Source organism: Sander vitreus, chromosome 5, assembly GCF_031162955.1.
Source record: "Sander vitreus isolate 19-12246 chromosome 5, sanVit1, whole genome shotgun sequence".
In the NCBI taxonomy this organism is placed as follows: Eukaryota; Metazoa; Chordata; class Actinopteri; order Perciformes; family Percidae; genus Sander; species Sander vitreus.
The window spans coordinates 30,074,323-30,098,771 of NC_135859.1; the positions used below are offsets into that span (position 1 = coordinate 30,074,323).

Genomic DNA, 24,449 nt, shown 5'->3' on the forward strand with positions numbered 1-24,449 from the left:
TACGAAATAAAGCACCAAACGGATTCCATTTATTTGCAGTCCACCAGTTAAAAGAAACATTTTGGCAACTGACCATTCATCAGCTTCTATCTGGCTGATGAATTTTGAAATGTGCTGGCTGCTGTGACATAATGAGAAAAAAACTGTTTTGGTTACAGTTTACTTGAAGGTATCTACATAAGAGTGACATGACACTGTCATGAACGTGTCATAAACAGTATAAACGTGTCAAAAACGTTTATGACATAACGCTTCTTTTAGTAAGTGTCATTTGGTTTTTGTCATGACAAGTTATGGTTAGGGTTCATGTGTCATGACAGTGTCATGTGTTTATGACAGTGTCATGTCACTCTTATGTAGATACCTTCAAGTAAAGTGTAACCAAACGTTTTTTACACGGCTGTTGAACCTTTTAGAAACTGGGCCACTCTGTGCCAAGGTGCCACCTGTCCTCGCCAGTAGTTTGTGTTGCCAAACACAACTTGTGTCATCTCAGTCTGCTCCTTCTGCTCCTCAGGTCTGGCTCCACGCTCCCTACGAGCTCCATCTGTCTCTGTTTGAGCATTTCATCGAACTGCTGACAGAATCCAGGCAAGTGTCAACACTTTATTTTCCTTAACATCGGCCCAAAATAAAAATAAAAGTGATTAAATAGGAAATGCTCATTATTATTATTATTATTATTATTATTATTATTATTATTATTATTATTAATTATTATTATTTCACTGAAGACGTTTAGTGGCAGAATTAATTGCATGTCAGCAATAAAGCTAAACTAACGGTGTGTACCACTTCCTGTATTGAACAGTGAGGCGGCTAAAAATGCCAAACTGCTGAGGGAGTTCCAGCTGATCCCCAGACTGCTGCTGACCCTGAGAGACACCTCGCTGTCCCAGCCGACCGTAGCGGCCATCAGCAACGTGCTCAGTCTGCTGCTGCAGGGCTTCCCCAACCCATATGATCTGCTGAGGTAAACACATGTTCAGACATACCTATCCACAAGGAGTAAACGTGTTGTACATTTAACTCATGCAGGATAAAGTAACTATAGAATTAGTATATTACCAGAAGCACTAGAGCTTAACATGCATATTGCATTCGTTAGTCATTACCGTATGCTTGATTGCAAAAACTGGGGAACGGAAAGCAAAAGTTTTGTTCTCCACCACACAGGTTTGGCCAGTTCATCTCCTCGACTCTTCCCACATTCGCCGTGTGTGAGAAGTTTGTCGTCATGGAAATCAATAACGAGGAGAAGATCGATGGAGGTAACAATAAATAAAAATACATTACATCCTTGTTTACGTGGCCAAATGCTGGTAAATACAAAAGCAGTTATTTTGATTTATATTCGGCTCGTAATATATAAATGCATACATATTCCGATTTTTCAGCCTGTTTTGGGCCTGTGGTTTAACTTTCTAACTGATATGACTGATCTTTGTGCCTCCAGTTAATGACGATGATTTTGGCGGTCTCCTGTCAGCCAACCTCATTCTGCTGAGAAACCGACTGCTGGACAACCTGCTCCGACTGCTCTTCACCACCAAAGAGAAGTGCACAGTCAATGCCCAGTAAGTAACGCTAAAAGTAACCTGAGATGGTTGTGAGGGTAATAAAATTATAACAAAGGTTTTAGATAGTGCTGTCAGTTAAACACGTTATTAACGGCGTTAACGCAAACCCATTTTAAACGGCGTCAATTTGTTTTTTTCACATGCTGTTGCAACAACTAGTAATGTTAGAAAACTACAACACCACACCAGATCTAGCTAGACCGGAAACAAAACAACAGGCACTCCGCACACACTTGTTTGGGCTTGCGAGCCGGCCAAAGAGTAGTAGGCTAACGTTACGTTTTGAGTGGATGGCGAGCGTGAGACGCCGAAATGGATGCCAATAAGATTCTGAATGGAAAGTTTACTTTTAAAACGTTGCCAAATGGTTCCATTGACAAGACCAAAGTGATCTGTGTGTTTTTTGTCGTTGTGAACTGAGCTACCATCGCAGCACGTCCAGTCTGGAATACCACTTGATAGCCAAGCACACAGCTGATGCCAATTCTCCGCCCCCTCGTCAAAGCCAGGCAACAAAACCAAAGCAAGCCGATCCATTTTTCCATGCTGATAAGAGCATTCAAATGAGAAAAAATAAGTGGACAAAAAGAAATCTATGGACGTTTAGAATAGATAAAAATGTGCGATTAAATATTTTAATCGTTTGACAGCACTAGTTTTAGACATACCTCCGGCTGTAGAGTATCAGTTCACCCCATGAGCTCTCTGTCCCCCCCCCCCAGGGCGTGTGAGGAGCTAGTGCGGACGCTGGGCTTTGATTGGCTCTTGATGTTCATGGAGGAACACCTTCACTCGAGCACGGTCACGGCAGCTCTGTGGATCCTGGTGGTGCTGCTCTCCAACCAGTCCATCCTTAACCGCTTCAAAGAGGGCCTCTGTGGAGGAGGCTGGCTGGACCACACCGACTCTGTCCTGACCAATAAGATCGGCACAGTGCTGGGTGAGTGCACAAGCCTGCGTTGGCACTTGACGGTTAATTAAACAAACTCTGGGAAACAATATTAACTTTGAAGTAGTTGTAGTTCTAGACTAGTGAATTTTAGGCAATTGTCTTACAAGTGGTGTGCTTGATAATAGCTCACACTATTGTTTAATTCTTTACACTACACAATAATGTGCAGTGTATATACTGTATGTTGTAATATGGCTCAGCAGACGCCTCTCCAGACTCTGGCAACGCTTTCCGTCGGAGTTGGCCATCGTTCAGTAAACACAAAGCTGCGCAGTTTGTGCGCCTCACAGCCAAGGGTTCGTCTTCATATTTTTTGCTTCCCTTCACTCCCTGCTGCTGCGACCGTAGTCCCTCCTGAGCTCAATGGTTTTCAACCTGCTCAGTTTGTCATTTTAAGTATTTGTAGGTATAAATAATTAACTCTTGCCTTTAAATCGTGATTTTTATATTCTCTTTACAGGCACTTTTATGCTATAATTATTAACGTGTTAAGTCAAAAATCAAGAATATGCTCACAGATTTCTATATTAGATTTTTTTTTTTTTTTTTTAACTGCCTTAAACTACATTACAACCTCACCAATCTCATCTTACCAGCCTCCAGGTTGAGAACCACTGACCTTGCTTATGAAAACCTCGCTGAGTAGTGACATGGCCTAACAGAATTGCCACTGCTGTAGCATTGTCTGAATGTATGCAATCAGGGTGAAACCCGTAATTTTATTTAGATTTAGAGTTTGTCATCCAGCTAAACCAAATCCTACTCTTTTAAATTTTTTTGCTACTGCTTAGTTTCCAGTTTGAATCCTGCCTGATTATCTTAGTTAAAGGATTTACCGTCCTGGGTTATTATTATAACCACCTCCTTGATAAACCTGCCCTAACAGCTGTGTTCAGAGTTTCCAGTAGATGCTGTAGTCAGAGGGCGTGTGCGGTAATACCACCTGTCTGCCTTCATGCAACATTCACTCTCACTCCTCCCTTAACTCTCCATGCCCCCTCTTTAGGCTTCAACGTGGGCCGCAGTGCTGGTGGGCGCTCAACGGTGCGAGAGATCAACCGGGACGCTTGCCACTTCCCAGGATTGCCTGTGCTGCAGACCCTGCTGCCCAAACACACCAACGTGCCGGAGCTCTACTTCCTGCTCATGGCGCTGTTCCTGCAGCAGCCCGTCACTGAGCTGCCAGACAGCCTGCAGGTACATGTTAGTATACCCAACCTTCTTTCTACTTCTACTAATACTAATGGATCTGCTCAGTTTGTTCTGAATCTATAAGTAATATTTACTGAATGTTATACACTAAAATCGATACATATGAAATTAAAGAACTTTAATGTCTTTAAGAAAGACCTAATTTCTGTCTTCCTTAAATTTAACTTGATTTTGTTTTTAATCATTCTTCTGTGGGAATGATGCAGTGAATGATAGCGACCTTGCTACTTTAGATGCAAATAATGTAATTTGCATATGTTTAGTAAACCTATGAGTCAAATGTACCAGCATAATGGTCTCTTACAGCTTAGTAGCCATCAGATTCTGACTGTATGTTGATGGTAATATATGTTTGCAGCTCCTGTTAAGCAACCCACTTTTATCCAGCATGATTAACCACAAATCAGGAGAAAAAGCTGCAAGTGTAACCACGTTTACAAAAACGTCAATTCTTGATGCCAGATATACACATACATGTACATTATCAGTTTTCAGATGTAAAAACACACGCAGCCTGTTCAAATGTGCATCTCGGACAATCATATTCTAAAATAATACTGCATGTGTGGTGTTTATTTGACTGTATATTACCCCAGTGTGTGTTTGTCCTCTCAGTTTGACCTGGACTCCCTTTGGACGTTCATCTTTGGCATACCGGCGTCCAGTGGGACAGTAGTGGCCTCCATCCACAATGTGTACACGGAGGCGGCCTTCCTGCTGCTGGCCATGCTTCGCAGCATGCTCAACCTGGTGAGAACGACCCTTCAGCCTACAGTGTGAAAAAAAACTTTGGGTCGTCAGAAGTTCTTTTTGAATCTTATCTTTATTGTCATTTTCAAGAAGAGCATAATTATCAAGGCAAACGCTCAGATCTAATTTAACGTGCCCCATAGGATGAATAGATATAAAAAAACAATTCCAACAGCCGATAGAAAGTACAGAAAAATACAGTTTCATTTCCTGAGAAAATAATGCTCACAGGATCAATATTCCAATGGCATAGTTCAGGCTTAAGAGAAACCTCTTTACCCATAATTTGACTAATTCAATTAAACACCTTTTTTCCCAAAAGCAGATTACTTTTGAACACTCCCATACAGAGAGCATATGTGAGTGGTTCTTTATGTAGGATTTCCCAGCAGTTGCTGCCTGGATTCTTTAAAGGGGTCTTTTTAAGCTCATTTAATCCAACAAAAATGACTTGACACACTCGCCGTTTATATCCACACACACTCACACCCGGGAGTTTCTCGTGAATCTCACAGAGCTCGCTGCTGGTTGCTGAGACGCTTCACTCGACCTCCTGCAAACTAAGCGCCTCACAGTTTTCCATCCGTCATTTATACATTCAATTAAAAAATAAACATATGGGAACTAGCTCTGTATCAAACCTCATTATTTTATTAGTACCGACCAAAAGTACTGAAAGCGGATATCAAATGGTTGGTGCGATTTGCAGTCTTGTCTCCTTTTTCTTTGATCAGCTAGCTCTCGATTTTAATCAGTTTCTTCCAATAAACTGAAAATGATTCAGGGACAATTCTTTTACGACTGCTCGTGTTTAGACAACATTGGAGAACCTTGGCTTCCTTTGCCAAATAAAACATTTTGTAAAAATCTTGTTTATAATTCCCAAGTTAAGATTACTTAATATTATTGGGGGGTATTGTAGTATTTGGACCCGTCCGCCATGCCAACATCATTTCTCAGAAAAGTAAGTTAAAATACTTCAAACTTCTGGCTGTAATATAAAGCTATAGGATTGTCACATTGTCTGGGAGAGTTCTGTGTTTGTTTCAATTCACATTGAGGATATTGTTTAAAGACACAAATGAACTGGGGAAACACATTCTAAACCTTGTCTCCTTACATTACAGTTGAGTGATTCCTGTTTTATAAAAAAAAAAAGTCACTTTCCTCATTCATTTTTTTATATTATATATATATATATATATATATATATATATATATATATAAATAAATAAATAAATAATTCTGTTGAGTCAGTGCTTGATTTGTTTTCTTGTGTGTCTCTTTCCAGCCGTGGCAGTCAGAGGAGGAAGGCTCCTGGCTGAGGGAGTACCCGGTCACCCTCATGCAGTTCTTTAGGTATCTTTACCACAACGTGCACGACCTGGCACCTATGTGGCACAGTGCTGAGTTCCTCTGTGCCCTGGCAGCATCTGTCTTCCCTTTCAACATCAGGCCTTACTCTGAGATGGTATGGCTTTTTTTTTCAGAAGCAATGTCAAATCTGTGACCTTTACTGGTGATAATAAGGAGATGAAGCACTTTAACTTCTTCGACACAAATCTTTTGTCTCAAGACTATAAATTCAAGCATTAAAGGTGTTTTTGTTCTGAGGGAATTGGTCTGAAATTGGGTTTAAAAGCAAATAAAAAAAATCTCATCACCAGAGCAAGTAATCACAGATATTGATCAGAAATCCTATCAAACTGCTGCAGCTAAATTGTGATTCTCTCTTATGGGGCAATAAAAACCTTAACTTATTGCCCCTTTGAAACCATTGGCACACAGTGTAATCTTGACAAAATGCAACGAAACAAAATGCAAGACACTGCAGTTTGTTTTGCAAGGCTGCACTGTAGGATTTAAAAATAAATAAATGTTTGTACGGTTCTCTGTAATAAAATGTCATTATTTGATATTAAACCTTGCTAAAGTGCTGTCCTGTAAAAAATAAATTAAAGAAAAATGATTTGATTGTCTCACTCCATCCATCCATCTGTTCCAGGTCAGTGATCTGGACGACGAGGCGGGGTCTCCCACCGAGGAGTTCAAGGGCTTCGCTGGGGACTCGGGTATGAACCGCAGCCAGTCTGAATACTGTAACGTGGGCTCCAAGACGTCCCTGACCAACCACCCAGCCAAAAAGTACGTCTTTGACTTCATGAGGGTCCTGATCATGGACAACCTCTGTATGACCCCGGCCAGCAAGCAGACACCCATCATTGACCTGCTGCTGGAGGTGAGGACATAACCAGGCTTGGGGGGGTCATCTGATATCTTGATTTGAAATGAGTGCAAACCCATAAACTTTTTTTTGTACTAGGCCTCCCCGGACCGCTCCACTAGAACTCAGCAGAAGGAGTTTCAGTCCAACATCCTGGACGGCGTCATGGAGCATCTTCTGGCTGCTGATGTCCTTCTAGGTCAGAACAAAGTCCTCAACCCCTCATACAGATGGATCTAGCCTGTCTCAAGTTTGTTATGTACCTGCCACACCTGCCAACTCCAGTAATCTATAGTTTTAGGATAAACAAAAACCTTCAAATAATTTCCTCATGCAGCTTGATGCAACTGATTGTCTCATTTTACCTCAATGGTTCGCTACCTGCCAAAGTGACTAGCAGAGAAGACAAACCCGGCACTTAATTTAACAGTATTTGGCCAGAGGCTATTAACCAACATAGCTGATGATTAGGCAGAAAAAGGCCTGGATGAGCATGCTGCAGCAGGACATCTTGGACCGATTTCTTAGTTGGCTCTGTGAGATGCTCTGATGGCTGCATCATGAGTCAGCAAATCACAGTCAGAAGCCCAGAAAACTGCAAGCATCTTCAGCTTTCTACATGGCTACTTGTGTTATATTTAGTCTGCAGTCTTGTTTTTTCAAATATACTGTACATTATAAGATGATACGCAAAATGTATATTTAATATGGTTTTGTCCTTTGAACAAATCCCCTCTTACCTCTAAATGTATCTGAGCTGGTTATTATGTTTCATCTTGTTTTACAGTGAATAGAATAAGGGTGTAAGGTTGAGGATATACTCTATAACAAGTGCAGCACATATTACTGAGAGCATGCTATGTTCTGGAAGGTATTGTCTACTGTTTTTTTCAGGTATTGTCTGTTGCTAAAGACATAAGACTATCCTTATAGGAGAATATTATTCCTACAAGTCTCCAAATACTATACTTAAAACCAGTCTGTGAAACCAGTGTAAATAGTTGTTAAATTGTTAAAGCGCTTACTTTGTTCAGTAATGTGATTCTACTGTAATAATCCGTCAGTATCTCATTTCGGGTAAATGCACCAAAGGAGAAATTGCAAATGGCAGCTAATCGCCTCTCTTGCTGTTCCTCTCCATTCAGGTGAAGATGCCTCTCTGCCCCTCAGCAGTGGAGGCAGTTATCAGATTTTGGTCAACAACGTCTTCTACTTCAGCCAGCGGGTGGTGGACAAGCTGTGGCAGGGCATGTTCAACAAGGACTCCAAGCTGGTGGTGGACTTCATCGTGCAGCTCATAGGACAGGTACAAACCAAACCGCTGTCCAAAATAGACATATTAACCCAAATGGTTAAATTGATATGTATCCGTTTTTTTAAAATGAAGGAATATTCTTATTTCCCTGACAAAGACATCAAGGCACTTGAGAAGTATTTATCAAATGACATCTTAAAATAGTACTGCATTGTGTTAAGGCAGTTGGACGACAGACATTTCCAGCTGGAGGGTCGTGATTATAACCTCTGTTCACTCAAGTCATAGGCGCCGATTTATGTTTTCCTCCGTGGGTGCTCACGGGCGCACAGGCTACAAAAGTAGTCAAAAAAATGTTTGCATTTCAGAACCTTAGGCAATGGACAGCGGCCGACACGAACACGCACGCCTATTAACTTGATAATAAAGCCGTAAAGTAGGCCATCTTTCAACTCAGGACAGCTAAACGTAATGATGCACTTGCATCATTAGGTTTAGCTTTTTTAATAACAAACCTGTCCATTTTAGTCTCACTCTGATTACCTAATGCACATGGTAATCATGGGGTGAAGGGGGGTCACTAAAGAGGCGTTTTCATCCAAGAGACACTGTGATTGGTGGATAGGATATGGAGCAGGGGACTGACAGCGACATAACCAATCACAGTATGACAGACGCTCCACTTAGCACCAACTGCAATGTTTAATTTTAAATGAATGTAGCCTACTGGCAGTCTGGCACACGTGGGTGCTCAGCATTTTCCGTGGGTGCTCGAGCTCCGGAGCACCGACAGTATTGGCGCCTATGACTCAAGTTATCAAGTTCAGAAAAACAATTGAAGTCGGTGTTAGCGAGATAGTTATCATAGATCGCAAGCTGTAAATGCAGTGTTTAGTTAGATGTATGGTCAAGCTGTGCTGAAAACGAAACTAGTCTGATAAATAAAGGAACGTTCAGAAAGGTTTATTAAAGAGTAACTTTGATAATCTCGTCTTTGCTGACCTTCAGTGGTTTAACTTTTCAGCTTGCTACAGTGAAGTACAAGTGTACTCCAGTACCCGGTGACATCACTGTTGGGTGTGGCTACAGGTGCAAAAAGCACACTTCTGACCACACCCAACTACACCTATCAGTGCTGGTTGTGGTCAAAGGTGAAACAGGCCCAACACTTTTGAAACCAGAAAAGGCAGCAGAACAATGTTTTTTAGCCTGGTGTTAAACTACTCTAAAGCCTTGCTGAAATTGAACTGGAACTGCCTGCGTCTCTCTAAGGAAGTTTATGGTTTCCACTCCTGTACCTGCAGAATGTTGCTGGAGGCATAAAGAAGTCAGACTACATTTACAAAAGAACTGATGTTTGGCTATGTACCAGAGTCAAAAGGATACTAGACAAACTTGTCACACCCAGCGAAATCAGCCAGGCGGTGTCTTGAGTGCTACCTGCACTGGATAGAGAAATATAACAGTCCGTCTATGAGTCTTGATCCAGTTAAAGTAACCAGTGAACATGCTCAGGATTAAATTAGATAAGCAGCATTTATCTAACTGCAAGCCTCAATTACTCATTTCAGCCTGTGAAGGCACGGAAATTAGATATAGCCGTTTAGTCCATTTAGAGTCTGACTGACTGACAGTGTGTCTGTCTGGGTGCATCTGATTTTTTCTCTTCTAAATATTTACTGTTTGTAAGTTTATGTTTTGGGTTAGTAATTCTTTCACTGAATGACTGCATTTTTCATAAATAAATGATAATTTATGTTTGAATTCCCCCAGTAAATTAGTGTGTGTATATATACAGTGCATAGCATAAATGAGTACACCCATGCTAAATTTGACTAAAAAGAGGAATAAAAAAAAAAAAATCATCTTTTGGAAAAATCCAACCTTTAAGGACACCAATTTTCTTTGTGAATTAATAATGTATCGTAAATAAATAAATGTTCTTCCTTTAAAATTCAGGGAGCATAAGTGAGTACACCCCTATGTTAAATTCTCATAGAGGCAGGCACATTTTTATTTTTAAAGGCCAGTTATTTCATGGATCCAGGATACTATGCATCCTGATAAAGTTCCCTTGGCCTTTGGAATTAAAATAGACCCACAACATACCCTTCACCATACCTAGAGGTTGGCATGTTTTTATGTCGGTTAGCCTAATAGCTGGTTTGATTTGCATTGAGAGATGATTTTATGGAAAGTACCCCATGCCAAATTGGAAAATTGGTGTCCTTGATGGTTGGATTTTTCCTCATTTTTTTAATTAAGGCATTAAGATCAATTTCCAAAAGATGATTTTTTTTATTCCTCTTTTTAGTCAAATTTAGCATGGGTGTACTCATTTATGCTGAGCACTGTATATATAAAACGTGAGTGCAGACGTCCAGAGAGATATCCAATTAAAGTGTTGTGTGTGTGTGTGTGTGGACTTTGTATTCTACTGGCTTCTGTACACACTACTGTACAAGTGAGAAGATTAGAAGATTATGCTCTGAAATTAAGCTTTCAATCCATAATGTGCTTTTGTGGAAATATTCTGGTGATTAGTGATTCAGATGATCAGAGAAAATAGGCATTCAGAAGGAATTAGTACCCAGTCCATGCATTATGTTCTTGCACATGTGTACAACCTAAAACAATTTTAGGTTGTACACATGCATTTTATTAAAAGAACAGGTTGCATTGTTGTATTCAGTCTTTTCTCATTTGTGGCCTTGAAACTCTTCTTCACTGGTGTTTTTTCATCTATTTATCCTGTTTTTGTTTTTGCCAAAACTTAAAAGGAAAATTCAACTTATTACTTATTAATTAAACTTAAATATAGAAATAGTAGGACAACGACTCTAAATACAACTTTACAAGTAGCCGTTTTATTTCAGTGTTTGCTTCCTTAACTTTACATCCAATTTTATTAGAAAGAAGACTTATTTTTACAAATATGTTCCCATTGAAGTCCTTAAAGGAACACGCCGACTTATTGGGACTTTAGCTTATTCACCGTAACCCCCAGAGTTAGACAAGTCGATACATACCCTTCTCATCTCCGTGTGTGTTGTAACTCTGTCTGACGCCCCCACCGCTAGCTTAGCCTAGCACAGATCCTGGAGGTAACCGGTTCCAACTAGCCTACTGCTCCGAATAAGTGACAAAATAACGCCAACATGTTCCTGTTTACAGGTTGTGATTTGTATAGTCACAGGGTGTACAAATAACAAGGTCACTATGCTTTTACTATCTAGTAATTGTTGACTCTATTACTCCAACTCTGAGCGAACTCCAGGCTAACTCTCTGCTCCTCACCACAGGGCTTCAGGTGCTGCTAGCAAATCCCTCCGCCCAAGTAGCAGAAGTAGCAGTGCTTCGCCTTTCTGAGAATATAGTTCCCAGTTTGTATACGGTTAGAAGACGGCTGTGTCATTTGTACACCCTGTGACTATACAAATCACAACATGTAAACAGGAACATGTTGGCGTTATTTTGTCACTTATTCGAAGCAGTAGGCTAGTTGGAACTGGTTACCTCCAGGATCTGTGCTAGGCTAAGCTAGCGCCAGGGGCATCAGACAGAGTTACAACACGCATGGAGATGAGAAGGGTATGTATCGACAAGTCTAACTCTGGGGGTTACTGTGAATAAGCTGAAGTCCCAATAAGTCGGCGTGTTCCTTTAAGCACTTCTCTGCTCAGACACTGAAGCAACAACACCGGAATAACAAAGCTACATTCACAACCCTCTAACGACTTAACCCAGTTCAGCTCAAACAAATGTTCTTTCTGCTGAAATATTTCTACAGCCGCTTTCTCCATATCCAGATCACAGCTGTGTTACAGCCCACACAGCTAAAGAAGCAATATTTTACTTTCCCTCTAACCTCCTCCACCGCCTGTTTGTTTTCCTCCCTTTTCTTCTCCTCCAGTCTAAGAGGCGTTCCCAGGGCCTTTCCCTAGACACCATCTACCACTGTCTGAACCGGACGGTGCTCTACCAGCTCTGTCGACCCCACAAGACGGTTGCCCAGCAGGTGGCCCTGCTGGACGCCCTGCGGGTCCTGACCGTCAACCGCAACCTGGTGCTCGGGCCGGGCAACCACGACCAGGACTTTGTGGCCTGTCTGGCTCACTGCTTTATCTGCCTGCACAGTGGGAGGTAAGCAGGGTGTCCTAGTCCTAAAAAAGTCTTAAGAGTTTTTAAATCTGTATCTGTATCTGTGTCTATGTCCAAACCAGCAGCGACAGATGCCGTCCACAAAGAGCCTGGGTCCGTCCAAGGTTTCTGCCTAAAAGGAAGTTTTTCCTCGCCACTGTTGCACCAAATGCTTGCACGTGGGAAATTGTTGGGCCTTTGTAAATTATAGAGAGTGGTCTAAACCTACTCTCTGTAAAGTGTCCTGAAATAATTCTTGTTACAGTATGATTTCATACTTTAAACAAAATTTAATTGAATAAGTTTAAAAATAAGATCAGTAATTAGTTGTAAAGCAGTTATTTAGCGTTTCAACATGTAGCAGTAAATAAGCAATTAATGACTTTTACAATGACTTTGTCCTTGTTTGATTTGATGAATATAAATCGGTCCAAGTTAGGCCTGTAACAATTATAACATAATTGTCTTATTGTCAGTTTTTCTTATATAATCGTGTTGTTTAATAGCAATTCATTGCTAACATTAAAGCATATGACTGGTAATTGTTGATTTTGTTTAGATATGCCAAATTGTATATATACACACTACCGGTCAAAGTTCAGTTGCATTGTTTTTTTAACCAGGGCAGCAGTTTTCCGATTACATTATGTACTTACATAATTGCAAAAGAGTTCTCCAATGTTTTCTCAATTAGCCTTTTTAAAATGATATCAGATTAGTAAACAGAATGTGCCTTTGGAACATTGGATGAATGGTTGCTGATAATGGGCAATGTCGAGAACCCTTTTGCAATTATGTAAGCACATAATGTGATCTGAAAACTGCTGCCGTGGTTAAAAAAACAATGCAACTGATCTCAGCTGGTATTCTGTCTTTAATGGAGTGGAATGGAAATTTCCAAGTGACCCCAAACTTTTGACCGGTAGTGAATATACAGTGCCTTGCAAAAGTATTCACCCCCCCTTGGCTTTTTACCTATTTTGTTACATTACAGGCTTTAGTTCAATGTTTTGTTAATCAGAATTTTATGTGATGAATCAGAACACAATAGTCTAAGTTGGTGAAGTGAAATGAGAAAAATATATACATAAAACTATCAGAAAAAGTAAATGTGCATAACTATTCACCCCACCAAAGTCAATACTTTGTAGAGCCACCTTTTGCGGCAATCACAGCTCCAAGTGGCTTTGGATAAGTCTCTATGAGCTTGCCACATCTTACCACTGGGATTTTTGCCCATTCCTCCTTGCAAAACTGCTCCAACTCCTTCAAGTTGGATGGTTTGCGCTTGTGAACAGAAATCTTTAAGTCTGACCACAGATTTTCTATTGGATTGAGGTCTGGGCTTTGACTAGGCCATTCCAACACATTTATGTGTTTCCCCTTAAACCACTCAAGTGTTGCTTTAGCAGTGTGTTTGGGGTCATTGTCCTGCTGGAAGGTGAACCTCCGTCCTAGCCTCAGATAACACACACAGTGGCACAGGTTTTGCTCAAGAATATCCCTGTATTTGGCACCATCCATCTTTCTCTCAACTCTGACCAGTTTCCCAGTCCCAGCTGCTGAAAAACCTCCCCACAGCATGATGCTGCCACCACAATGTTTCACTGTGGGGATGGTGTTCTTTGGGTGATGTGATGTGATGTGTTGTGTTGGGTTTGCGCCAGACATAGCATTTTCTTTGATGGCCAAAAAGTTACATTTTAGTCTCATCAGACCAGCGCACCTTCCTCCATACATTTTGGGAGTCTCCCACATGCCTTTTCGCAAACTCAAAACGTGCCATTTTGTTTTTTGCTGAAAGTAATGGCTTTCTTCTGGCCACTCTGCCATAAAGCCCAGCTCTATGGAGCGTACGGCTTATTTTCGTCCTATGTACAGATACTCCAGTCTCTGCTGTGGAACTCTGCAGCTCCTCCAGGGTTACCTTAGGTCTCTGTACTGCCTCTCTGATTAATGCCGTCTGGCTCTTTGCTGTTGCCATGTTCTTTCCATTTGGTTATGATAGATTTGATGGTGCTTCTGGTGATCATCAAAGATTTGGATATTTTTTTATAACCTAAACCTGACTTGTACTTCTCAACAACATTCTCCCTTACTTGTTTGGAGAGTTCCTTGGTCTTCATGGCAGTGTTTGGTTAGTGGTGCCTCTTGCTTAGGTGTTGCAGCCTCTGGGGCCTTTCAAAAACAGTGTGTATATGTAATGACAGATCATGTGACACTTAGATTGCAATTTGAATGAAAGAGACAATTATATTGTTAATCACAATTATTTCTGAGACAATTAATTGTATAGCAAAATTTGGAATTGTTACAGCTCTAGTCCAAGTGTTACATTTGGTTATGTGAAGCATGCATGATTCATAACTGACTCATCTCTCATAGCTTCTGTGCAGAACTCTGTGCGGAGGATGAGATGTGAAAAAATTGTGAAAACATGTTTCTGACGAAGGGATAAAACATTGCCTGTTTTCGTACTAAATCGTATAAGACGAAAGGACATTGAATGAAATGGTGCGTAGGAGAACCGATAGTCATACTACCACATTGTTAAAATTTTTTATTTATATCCTCATTTGCTATTTATTTATGAGCTAGTTAGTCTGAATGGGAGTAACGTGAAGGAAGTAATCACCATTTCTGTTCTATAGTATATTTTTCAGCATATTTTGTTTAATAGTTTTTTTGTCTCCATTCGTTTAACTCATGCGATCATTTCTGAGCAGCTCGGACTTTGAGGAACGTTTGTGCAACTAAAACACCAGTTTACCACAGAGTCTCACGCCTTTGTTTTTTTTTTTTCATTTTCTGTGACTCAGACTGTGATGTGTCCACTTACACGCCATGGAAGTGAAATTGTGGCTTGTCTTTATTTATTTTTAATTTTTTTTGTGTGCTTGTGCCCCTGTGTTTGTGTCCTGCCAGAAGTACTGCTAGTTTCCAAGTGCAGCAGGTGGGGAGAGATGTGACTTTTCTACCATGCTAGGAACACAATATGCTGTTACAGGACACACTGTACAGCTACAGAGAGCAGACTCATCTGCTGCACAGAAGCCAAACAATCTAACTCTCCCCGTGACGCCACCGTCAGGTCTCTACGTGGTAGGTTGGCACTAAGTCTCTGTGTGTCTGTCTCTGCAGCAGCGTGGAGGGCTTCGGTCTGGAGGCGGAGGCCAGGATGACAACCTGGCATGTCATGATGCCCACAGAGAACGAGGCTGACGCTACGCACAGCCATGATGTCAGCGAGGGTGAGACACTGTTACGTGTGTGTGTGTGTGTGTGTGTGTGTGTGTGGGAGTGTGAGCCTCTTTAACTCTGCTGACTGTTTGCATGTGTGTGGTGTCGAGATTTTGTTTTTTTCAACCGTCTTAAAATATCCTCTGGTTAGAAAGAGCATTTTAGAAAAAGAGAAATATCTCTTTTCAATACATATTTCAAACTTTCTCATTACAGTACGTCTTTGTCACTTAATACACTTTTTGGTCTTGAGTATATCTATATCAGCTGATACAGCTGGTTTATTTGGGGATTTTCTTCCGATTTTTTTTCAGATTTATATTCTCCAGTTTACTCATGTTGGATGGGCTACTTGGCAATAATTTATTTTAAATAAATCCTTTTCAACATGAAATATATATATATGTGTGTGTGTATATATATTTTAGTGCACATATGTGTTTATGTGTATGTTATTCAGTGCTTGTGTGAAACAAGTGTTCATGAATGTTTACATGGAGACTTGAGGTGTATTGCAAACTGGGAGGCAGAAAGATTGTAATGAATATGTCTGGTAATATAAAGATGTTTTACAAATGTGCCACAAATAAAATCAGCGTTGAATTTGACAATTTGTTTTTTCAGGTATACAGTCAGAGAGTGTGATTCATACCAGACTGATAACTAATTTAATCAGAAACCAAACAGCCACACAACAGCATTGTGCATTAGGGTCATTAAAGCAGACTGACTTGTTATGAAGACTGATTATTGTCCTCCCGCTGCAGGGCGGCAGCTGCTGCTGAAGGCGGTCAACCGGGTGTGGACGGAGCTGATGCACAGCAAGCGCCAGATGCTTGAGGACATATTCAAAGTGTCTCTGCCCTGCAACGACAGAGGCCACGTGGACATCGCCACGGCCCGGCCCGCCCTGGAGGAGCCGGCCCTGAAGAGCTGGCAGAACCACCTAGGTGAGGCACGCTAAGAAACTCACACACTGAGATATAAACCACACAGACTTGCTGTGTACAAGCTAAACATCTCCTGAGGAGTGAGTGTTTGGGGCTTATCCAGATCTAGATCAAATATTTGGGGAGCTCCTCTTGCTGTTTTGTGAAGGAAATACTGAAGCCCTGCCAATAGGGCCTCTTACTGCTGATCTCCGCTCTTTGCTGATGGTTCTGTCTCTCTCTTGCACACTTCATCAGTGTTGTACTTTTGCTAATGAAAGCAGAGCGGTGAATTACTACCAGCCTCCTCCCAGAATTTTGACTCAGTCTGCTGAACCAGACACTTTGGCAAGTAACCAGATATAGTTAAAGCATTTCTCAAAATGTGCAAAAAGTTTCCTATGTTCTTGGTGCTATTTTTTTGGGGGTAGTTCAACTATCTTCATTGTATAGGGCTGGAGACAGAAACCTGTTTGTGACCTGTTTTTTTTTTTATTATTTTTTTTTTAATCTTTTACCCAGATCTTTAGAATAACATTTGCTTTATGTGGCCATATTTTCTTTTTTTCTTTTCTTTTTACCACAGATGTAATGTTAGGCAAACTTACCATCTTACCACTGCTTCATCTTGCTTGAGAACTGTTCAAATGGCTTAGTGGTAAAAAGAAGAAAAAAAACCCCTGCTTATTTGTCTTCCTCTGCTATTCAGTCCACGAGAAGAAGTGTATCAGTCGTGGTGAGGCGGTGGCACCGGCAACCCAGTCCAAACTTTCCAGAGTCAGCAGCGGCTTCGGCCTCTCCAAGCTGACCGGCGTCCGCCGCAACAAGAGGGACAACAGCCTGAACAAGAACAGCCTTTCTGCACAGGTACACACAAAAAAACAGCTGACACTCTGTAGCAGATGTACACAATATATAAAGTCATGTGTTACTCAGCTTCGTTACAATCTTGTATATCTGATCAACAGGAGACTTTCCAGTGGATGTTCACACACATCGCTGTTGTTCGAGACTTGGTGGCCATGCAGTATAAAGAATATCAAGAGGTATGGCAGTTGCATCATTATTTAATGCATAGAATTAAGCACATATAACTTTCTTAAATTTTTTTCTAAACACAGGAGGTGCATAAAGCACACTAACACTGACAAACCAGCAGCAGGACAAACCAACAGACTGTTATGCAACATTGCAGGCGGGATGTTACTGTGGGACAGTAAACCAAATAAAAACAGAGTGCAGGCTCATTTTTACAGGCTGGTGTAGCAGTTGTGACGGCATGTATAATATATATTATTTTTAAAGTGACTCACCACTCACACCTCATCCATCCCTCCCATCTCCCAGCGGCAGCAGAACGCTCTCAAGTACGTGACAGAGGAGTGGGCGTCCATCGAATACGAGCTGCTGCGTGAACGGGGGCTCTGGGGCCCACCCATCGGTTCCCACCTGGATAAGTTTGTGCTGGAGATGACGGAGGGGCCCTGCCGGATGAGGAAGAAGATGGTCCGCAATGACTTATTCTACATCCACTACCCATACATCCCTGAGATGGAGCCAAACACCAACTCAGCACAGGTATTCATCTTTAAATCTGGATTATTACGTTCTCATGATCCCCATAGATTCAAGATTCTTTTATTGTTATTAAGCAAAACACAAAAATGTAAAGGATGAACGAAATTATGAGCATTGCTCCTTATAAAAACAGATTAAAAACAGGGAAATAAATAGCTCTATGAATATATATATATATATATATATATATATATATATATATAAAAGCAGAATAAATCATTTCCAGACGAATATTTGTCCGTACGACTGTGATGTATTGCAGTTGTATATGAATAAATAATATTACACATTTGCATAGTAAAGCACAGTTTAGTGGTGTTTAGTTGAGTAGGTATATACTGTATAGTAAGTATTTCTTTCAGTAAGGACACTGGCAAGATGTGTTGAAAACTAAACTGCATCTTTTCTGCACAATTTAAACAGTGATGCAGACAGAGAGAGACTCCTTCTCTATCTACATTTTAGAAATGTAGCTGATGTTCCCATCCAGAGTAACTTACAGTAAGAATGATCATAGAAAAAGCATCCAATCCATTAACCCCAATTTTTCTAGCATCCAAAAACTAACCAAAATAGTGCAAGCATCACAGTCACAAGGCCATAACATTAGAAGTAGCAATATTCAGTATTTGTGTGACTCCACAGTAATCATGTTAGCTGTTAGTAACAGACTTAATAGCAGAAAAGAAAGGTTGAAATCATTTTTTTAAATGAAAATGAGCCTATTAAAGCAAGTAAAGTATAATATGTAAAGTAATGAATACAATGGCCCAACACCTGTATTTAAATACTTATTATCTTTGACTGCAAATATTACATCCCACAATTATTTTTTTTAAATGATTTCCTCCATTGTCTCCATAAGTCAGACTGATCCCCTGAACTTGTTAGAAAAGCTTTCCTGAAATATAGCTGCTCTTGGACGAGCTCGTCGTCGTCATGGGGAGGAAGTGACACCAACAGCCGGTGGCTCACTTTTCCTGGCACGGCCAAGACACATTTAGCTTTGTTTGCTCTACAAATAATCCCTCTTCTCTGTTTGCCAACGGGGTGCCTCTTTTCACTCCACAATAATGTATTTGGTCAGGAAGATACAAAGAGAGAGGACTCACAGGCGTGTCCATTTAGGTTTGTATCAATGTCCGCCTTCTTCAAACACAATTCATCATCTCATTTTTACATTTGAAGCATTCAGCTGGCAAGATTAGTCAGAGGAAATCTAAATAATGTCTAGTTTACCAATAATACAAGCAGCCAAAAGTCATTCATCAAGAAAAGTTGAAATCATAATGCTGTGACGTTGTGTCCTAATGGCCCTGGATTGATCACATAATATGAACTTGGTCGGTAGAATTGGATGTAACAACCATGAGTTCACAAGACTCTTTAGAACCCTTCTGGCCGGAGAGATTTCTGGCTCATAAATCGACCCAGTATAATTAACTCCAAAGTCCCCCAGGCTTGATCATAATACATCATTTAAACATGCTCGGGGGGTCGTCGCAGGGTGTCTGACAAAGTCATACACTTGTGCAGCTGAATGCTTTTACTAGCCATTTGCTCCACTTGGTCTTTGGGTATTTCAGCTCAGCAGTTGTTTCCTGCCTTGCTCAAAGTGTCAATGGAAGTAGTTGTTGAAAGAGGTCAACATGTTTTACCAAAACAGCAAAATACATGGAAATACAGTGTCAAGTTCCGAATCATGGTACCAGATGGTATTGCCCCTGGCCTTTGTAGTGTTAATCTCTACTGTACAGACTTTACAAATAAGTTGGCAGGGTTCTGAACGGACATTTAAACACTCCATCCTCCCTATTTTTACGTTCTCCTCTTTTTATCTTCTCCCTATTTTCTTAGTATTTCCATTCTCTTTTTCCATTCTCCAGCCCTCTTCCCCCCTTCTGGTGCCCCTGGTACCCTCAGCCCTGGCTAGGGTCCTTGACCATGCCCAGGTACTTGAAGTCCTGAAGTCCACAGGATACAATATTATGCTCCTGTTGATGGCTGGTTTGACTGCATGATAGTAACAAACATGCCCTAAGAGTAAATCCAAATTGTATTCATTAGGAAGCTGCTGTTGCAGTGCTCTCTATCATTTGACAGTTTTGAAGCCTTATCTTGCTTTTTCTGCAACTGTGCGGCAGAAACATGGATTGCCATGGACTCCTGTTTAAAACTCACCCTGTGTTGTGTGTGCTGGCAGGTTAAAAGGTGTTTTTTGTAAATGTGTTGCTTTGCCACATTCAAGGAACAGGACATTTCTCTCTGCTGTTTTTTTACAGCATATGTTTACTTGTATGTACATGTACATTGGCATGTGAACATGTTTATGTTCAGCTGACCCAGTACTAGTACATTTTGCTGTGACTATGAAGTTGTATTCCATCCAGTATTAAAAATACACTAAAGAATAAAATGCATAGAGTGTGGCTGCCAAGAAAAAAATGCATCCTGGCTACTCTACAATAGAAAATGAATTTTGCATGTAAGTGACGCAGATTATTGCTATTTTTTTCAGTGGTTCGTCCTAGATCCTCGTACTTTCAAATCAACATATTGACCTTTCAGTTACAACTAAATATGATAAGTAAACTTTGAAGGGCCTGGCTCTGATGTGAATGCACTGCTTCCAGAAAAAAAGAAAACATCTGCCAGGCTTCGGTGCACCGGTAGTGATTACAGAAATCCTCTTTCGTGCATTCATTTGGCAATTTAGCAATAATACACCGGAAAACAATTCTTGAATATTATTATATACTATTATAATTTTAACCCTATGCCAACTTTCCCAAGCCAAACACCTTTTCCCCATAGTGATGAAGTCAATTGTTCTACAAACACAAATACTTCTCTTTTTTTCTCCCCTTCCAGAAGCCTCTCCGTTACCGGCGAGCCATCAGCTACGACAGTAAGGAGTACTTTGTGCGTTTGCTGTCTGGAAACCCTGGCATGTACCAGCACTCCGTGGAGCACAGCACAGAGGGAGAGACCACACAGCATGAGCCCGAGCACGGAGAGGACACCATCGCAAGAGTCAAAGGTACACAGAGACAATACTTAGGGAAGACTTTCTTTTAACTTCAAAATGTTATTAGGAAAGCACAATTTGTTCTAGCCCTCTCTAACATGCTGCTGTGCTGTGCTCTCCAGGCCTGGTGAAGGCTCCTCTGAAGAGGTCTCGGTCCACAGCGGACGGGGCAGACGAGGACAGTCAGGAGCAGCTTCAGGAGCAGCTGTTAGAGTCAGGAGGCCCGGAGGAGGAGCAGAGGACCGACAACACGTCCCTGCTGCGCCTCCTGGAGGAGGGAGAGAAGGTCAGAAAGGGACTCATAAACAGAAGTCCGGACAATTAAATCACAGTGTTTCCTACTCTGATTTTATAATTGCTAGAGGCTAAAATCAGTACTTTTAAAAAATGATTTTATACTGTGTGGTGGAGAAAATGTATTTAGTTTATCTGTGCAGAAATAAATCAGTTTGATAACCGTGCCGCACCTGCTATTCTTTAATATTGTCAAATGTTTGGACACGCTTTGTCATTCATTTGAACGGAAAACTTTTTCCAAACATTCACTTGCATGGGAAAGTGTGTCCAAACCTTTGACTGGTACTGTGTATCGTTAAAACAACATAAAAATGTCTATCGTAAAAAAAAAAAAAAAAAAATTTATATTGATTCTATGTCAAAAAAAAAGTAGCCAAACAGCGATACAGCGATATTAACGTCATTTGAACAACACGTTACATTCTGAACCTTTACTCGTTATGTTCATTTTGCACTAAAGTTCTTAAGAAAATGAGAAAATACTTTTCATTTGTCAAGTATTTAACTCACACAGGAGTATACAACAATAGGCTTCACCATGGGGTTATTTCATATGGACTATTTATTTATTGAATTACCAGAAAACATGCTTTATCGTGATTTATTTCATTACCGAGATCTAAAATGACATATATCAGGATAGAAGATTTTGGCCATAGCGCCTAGTAAATTTTGTATTCATTTGATTCAGATTGAGTTTATTGTCATTACTCTATACAAATTATTCAAAACTCTTCTGCAGCTGGCGCAGCTCTTTTTTTTGTTTTGCAGTTTACAAAATAACCCAAAATAATTTGTAAATGCAACCCACAGGATTAGTTGTCAACACGGCTCACTGATGCTTTTAGAAATATGTCGCTGCTGAGCTGCTGGGATTGATCTCTTTCACTCTTTGGTGTAGTAATTCTTAAAAAATACCGCAACGGTCTTATAAGTGCACTGTCATTGTCATTCACAAGCCAATGATCTCTGAAACAAAGCGGTGAACCGCCTCATTTATTTGCCTTGAGAGACCGGCATGAGTATAACACTAACCTTTTCTTTTGTTTCTTACATTCACTGTTCCAGATTCAGCACATGTACCGCTGTGCCAGGGTTCAGGGTCTGGACACCAGCGAGGGTCTGCTGCTGTTTGGGAAAGAGCACTTCTATGTCATCGACGGCTACACCATGACCGTGTCCAGGGAGATCAGGGACATCGACACACTGCCTGCCAAGTAGGTCCAGGCTTCTGTATTAGAGGATGGATACCCGACCCGAGCCCGACGGGACCCGGGCTGGGTTCGGACAGATATTTAGAAATGATGTTCGGGTTCGGGTCGGGCTCGGTCACATCAGCGTGATATGATTGGGCCTCTTGTGCGCGCCTGTGTTAACGTGCGCTTGTTGCCCCGTGTGCCATGATGCGCTCATCTGTTGACATTTCCGAATGCCTTCCTACAGTTGCTTAATAAAAGCGGGCTTTCCACACAAACAAACGTTGAACGTACATGTGTCATTAGTATGAGGGGGAAAAAAATTAACACGATTTTAACTGTGTCGGGCTCGGACATAAATATCTTAATGCATCTCGGGCTCGGGTCAGGTTCGGTTACTGCTCTGTCGGACGCGGGCCAGGTTCGGACAGAAAAATGCGGCCCGATCAGCACTCTATTCTGTATCCGTCATTTCACATCGCGGTCTCTGGACACCATAATTTGTGTAAATTGTGTAAAGATTCAGCTGACAAATGGAACAGTTACTGTACTTTCCCTCCCTGAATAAAGGATGACATCATTCCTCTGGACGCTGCAGTGGGGAGTTCCCGCTGCCGAAATGATGTAATGCTGCTGAGAGAGCTTGCGTTGTGAAACTCAGCAGAGATGTGACATATTTGATCTTTTTCAGGAACTCGCTCTGTCTGTTCCTTTTGAGACACAATGTGAAAACAACTAACAGATGCTGCTTTGATTGCATTGTGTTGCCCCTCAGGTGTTTTACCCTCTCATCAGCATCCACACAGTCCTATACAATAGAAACATGGTGTCTGTGAGGGCTGAAATGAGACTTCAATTAGCTTATAGATCAGTTAAGAAATAATAAATTATGATGACAACTTGAGTAATGAATGAGTTGTCATTAATACAAAAAAATAACACAAGTATTTGCTCAATATGTACATCAAAATATTTAAAGTTTTGTTAATGTAAGCAAATTAAACACATTTAAAGACATGTTAGGCTGCGGCCGTTTCAGATTTTTACACTCTTCTGGATATTTTATTATTCATTGAATAAATTATTGAAATAACTGCCAGATTGATTTACACTATTGTCCCCTGCATTTTTGTTTGACCTGTAATTGCATTAGTCTTGGCCATAAGATGAAGTCACATTGGTCATGAGGTTTGTATCATTAATAAGGGAATTTACTAAATGTTCCTGTAGCGGAAGCTGTAATTGTTTGTGAACCAAAGCCTTTGTAGATACAAGTGCTTTGTGGGTAAATGTAGAACTGAGTCGACGGTTGATAAATGCATCACTGTCTGTCGTCTGTGTCCAGTTTGCATGAGGCCATCATCCCCAGAGGAGCGAGACAGGGACAGAGTCTACTGAAGAGAACCTGCAGCATCTTCGCCTATGAGGACATCAAGGAAGTGCACAAGAGACGCTACCTGCTGCAGGTCAGCCTGCACATATTACAGTGTACACACACACACACACACACACACACACACACACACACACACACACACACACACACACAAACACTGCAACACCAATAAACCCAATACACACATTTGAGTTTAAACATTTAGAAGACATTTATATTAAGTAGCTGAATATGTTTGGGGTATGACAGAATTAACACCCCAACTTTTGCATTTCTAGTGTTTAACTCACCACCTTGTGTTTTTTTTTTAAATTAAATGTCCTGTGTGTCATCCCCTTTCAGCCTATGGCAGTAGAAGTCTTCTCAGCAGATGGGAGAAACTACTTGTTAGCCTTCCAGAAAGGAGTCCGCAACAAAGTTTACCAAAGGTACTGAATACAAATATAAACACGGAGCTTGGACTGCATGTTGCTGAACTGCCACTGCTGCAACCTTTCAGGAACAAAGAATAGTAAAAAAAATAATAATAATAAGTTTGATAAAAAAACTTGTTTCCCTCTTTCCATCCCACAGAAATGACGAGCGATGATTTAGTACTATTAACTTAAGAGTTAAGTTTTATATCATAAAGTAACTGGGTTATTCGGTTTCGCTGCATACCATTTAGCATCG

General features: G+C 40.8%; 1 protein-coding gene across 1 annotated transcript in view; it reads left to right on the forward strand.

The window, feature by feature from the left end:
- wdfy3 (WD repeat and FYVE domain containing 3) overlaps positions 1-24,449 on the forward strand; it is a 101,933-nt gene that overhangs the window by 63,706 nt on the left and 13,778 nt on the right. The window contains exons 27-48 of the mRNA XM_078251438.1: positions 518-591; positions 812-973; positions 1,177-1,271; positions 1,457-1,577; positions 2,303-2,520; positions 3,539-3,735; positions 4,360-4,494; positions 5,786-5,965; positions 6,500-6,733; positions 6,818-6,917; positions 7,864-8,024; positions 11,887-12,116; positions 15,255-15,364; positions 16,121-16,303; positions 16,992-17,149; positions 17,251-17,328; positions 17,630-17,860; positions 20,732-20,900; positions 21,011-21,174; positions 22,254-22,402; positions 23,727-23,847; positions 24,120-24,205. Of these exons, the coding sequence (XP_078107564.1) occupies positions 518-591; positions 812-973; positions 1,177-1,271; positions 1,457-1,577; positions 2,303-2,520; positions 3,539-3,735; positions 4,360-4,494; positions 5,786-5,965; positions 6,500-6,733; positions 6,818-6,917; positions 7,864-8,024; positions 11,887-12,116; positions 15,255-15,364; positions 16,121-16,303; positions 16,992-17,149; positions 17,251-17,328; positions 17,630-17,860; positions 20,732-20,900; positions 21,011-21,174; positions 22,254-22,402; positions 23,727-23,847; positions 24,120-24,205 (3,356 nt within the window). The remainder of the gene's footprint in view (positions 1-517; positions 592-811; positions 974-1,176; positions 1,272-1,456; positions 1,578-2,302; positions 2,521-3,538; positions 3,736-4,359; positions 4,495-5,785; positions 5,966-6,499; positions 6,734-6,817; positions 6,918-7,863; positions 8,025-11,886; positions 12,117-15,254; positions 15,365-16,120; positions 16,304-16,991; positions 17,150-17,250; positions 17,329-17,629; positions 17,861-20,731; positions 20,901-21,010; positions 21,175-22,253; positions 22,403-23,726; positions 23,848-24,119; positions 24,206-24,449) is intronic.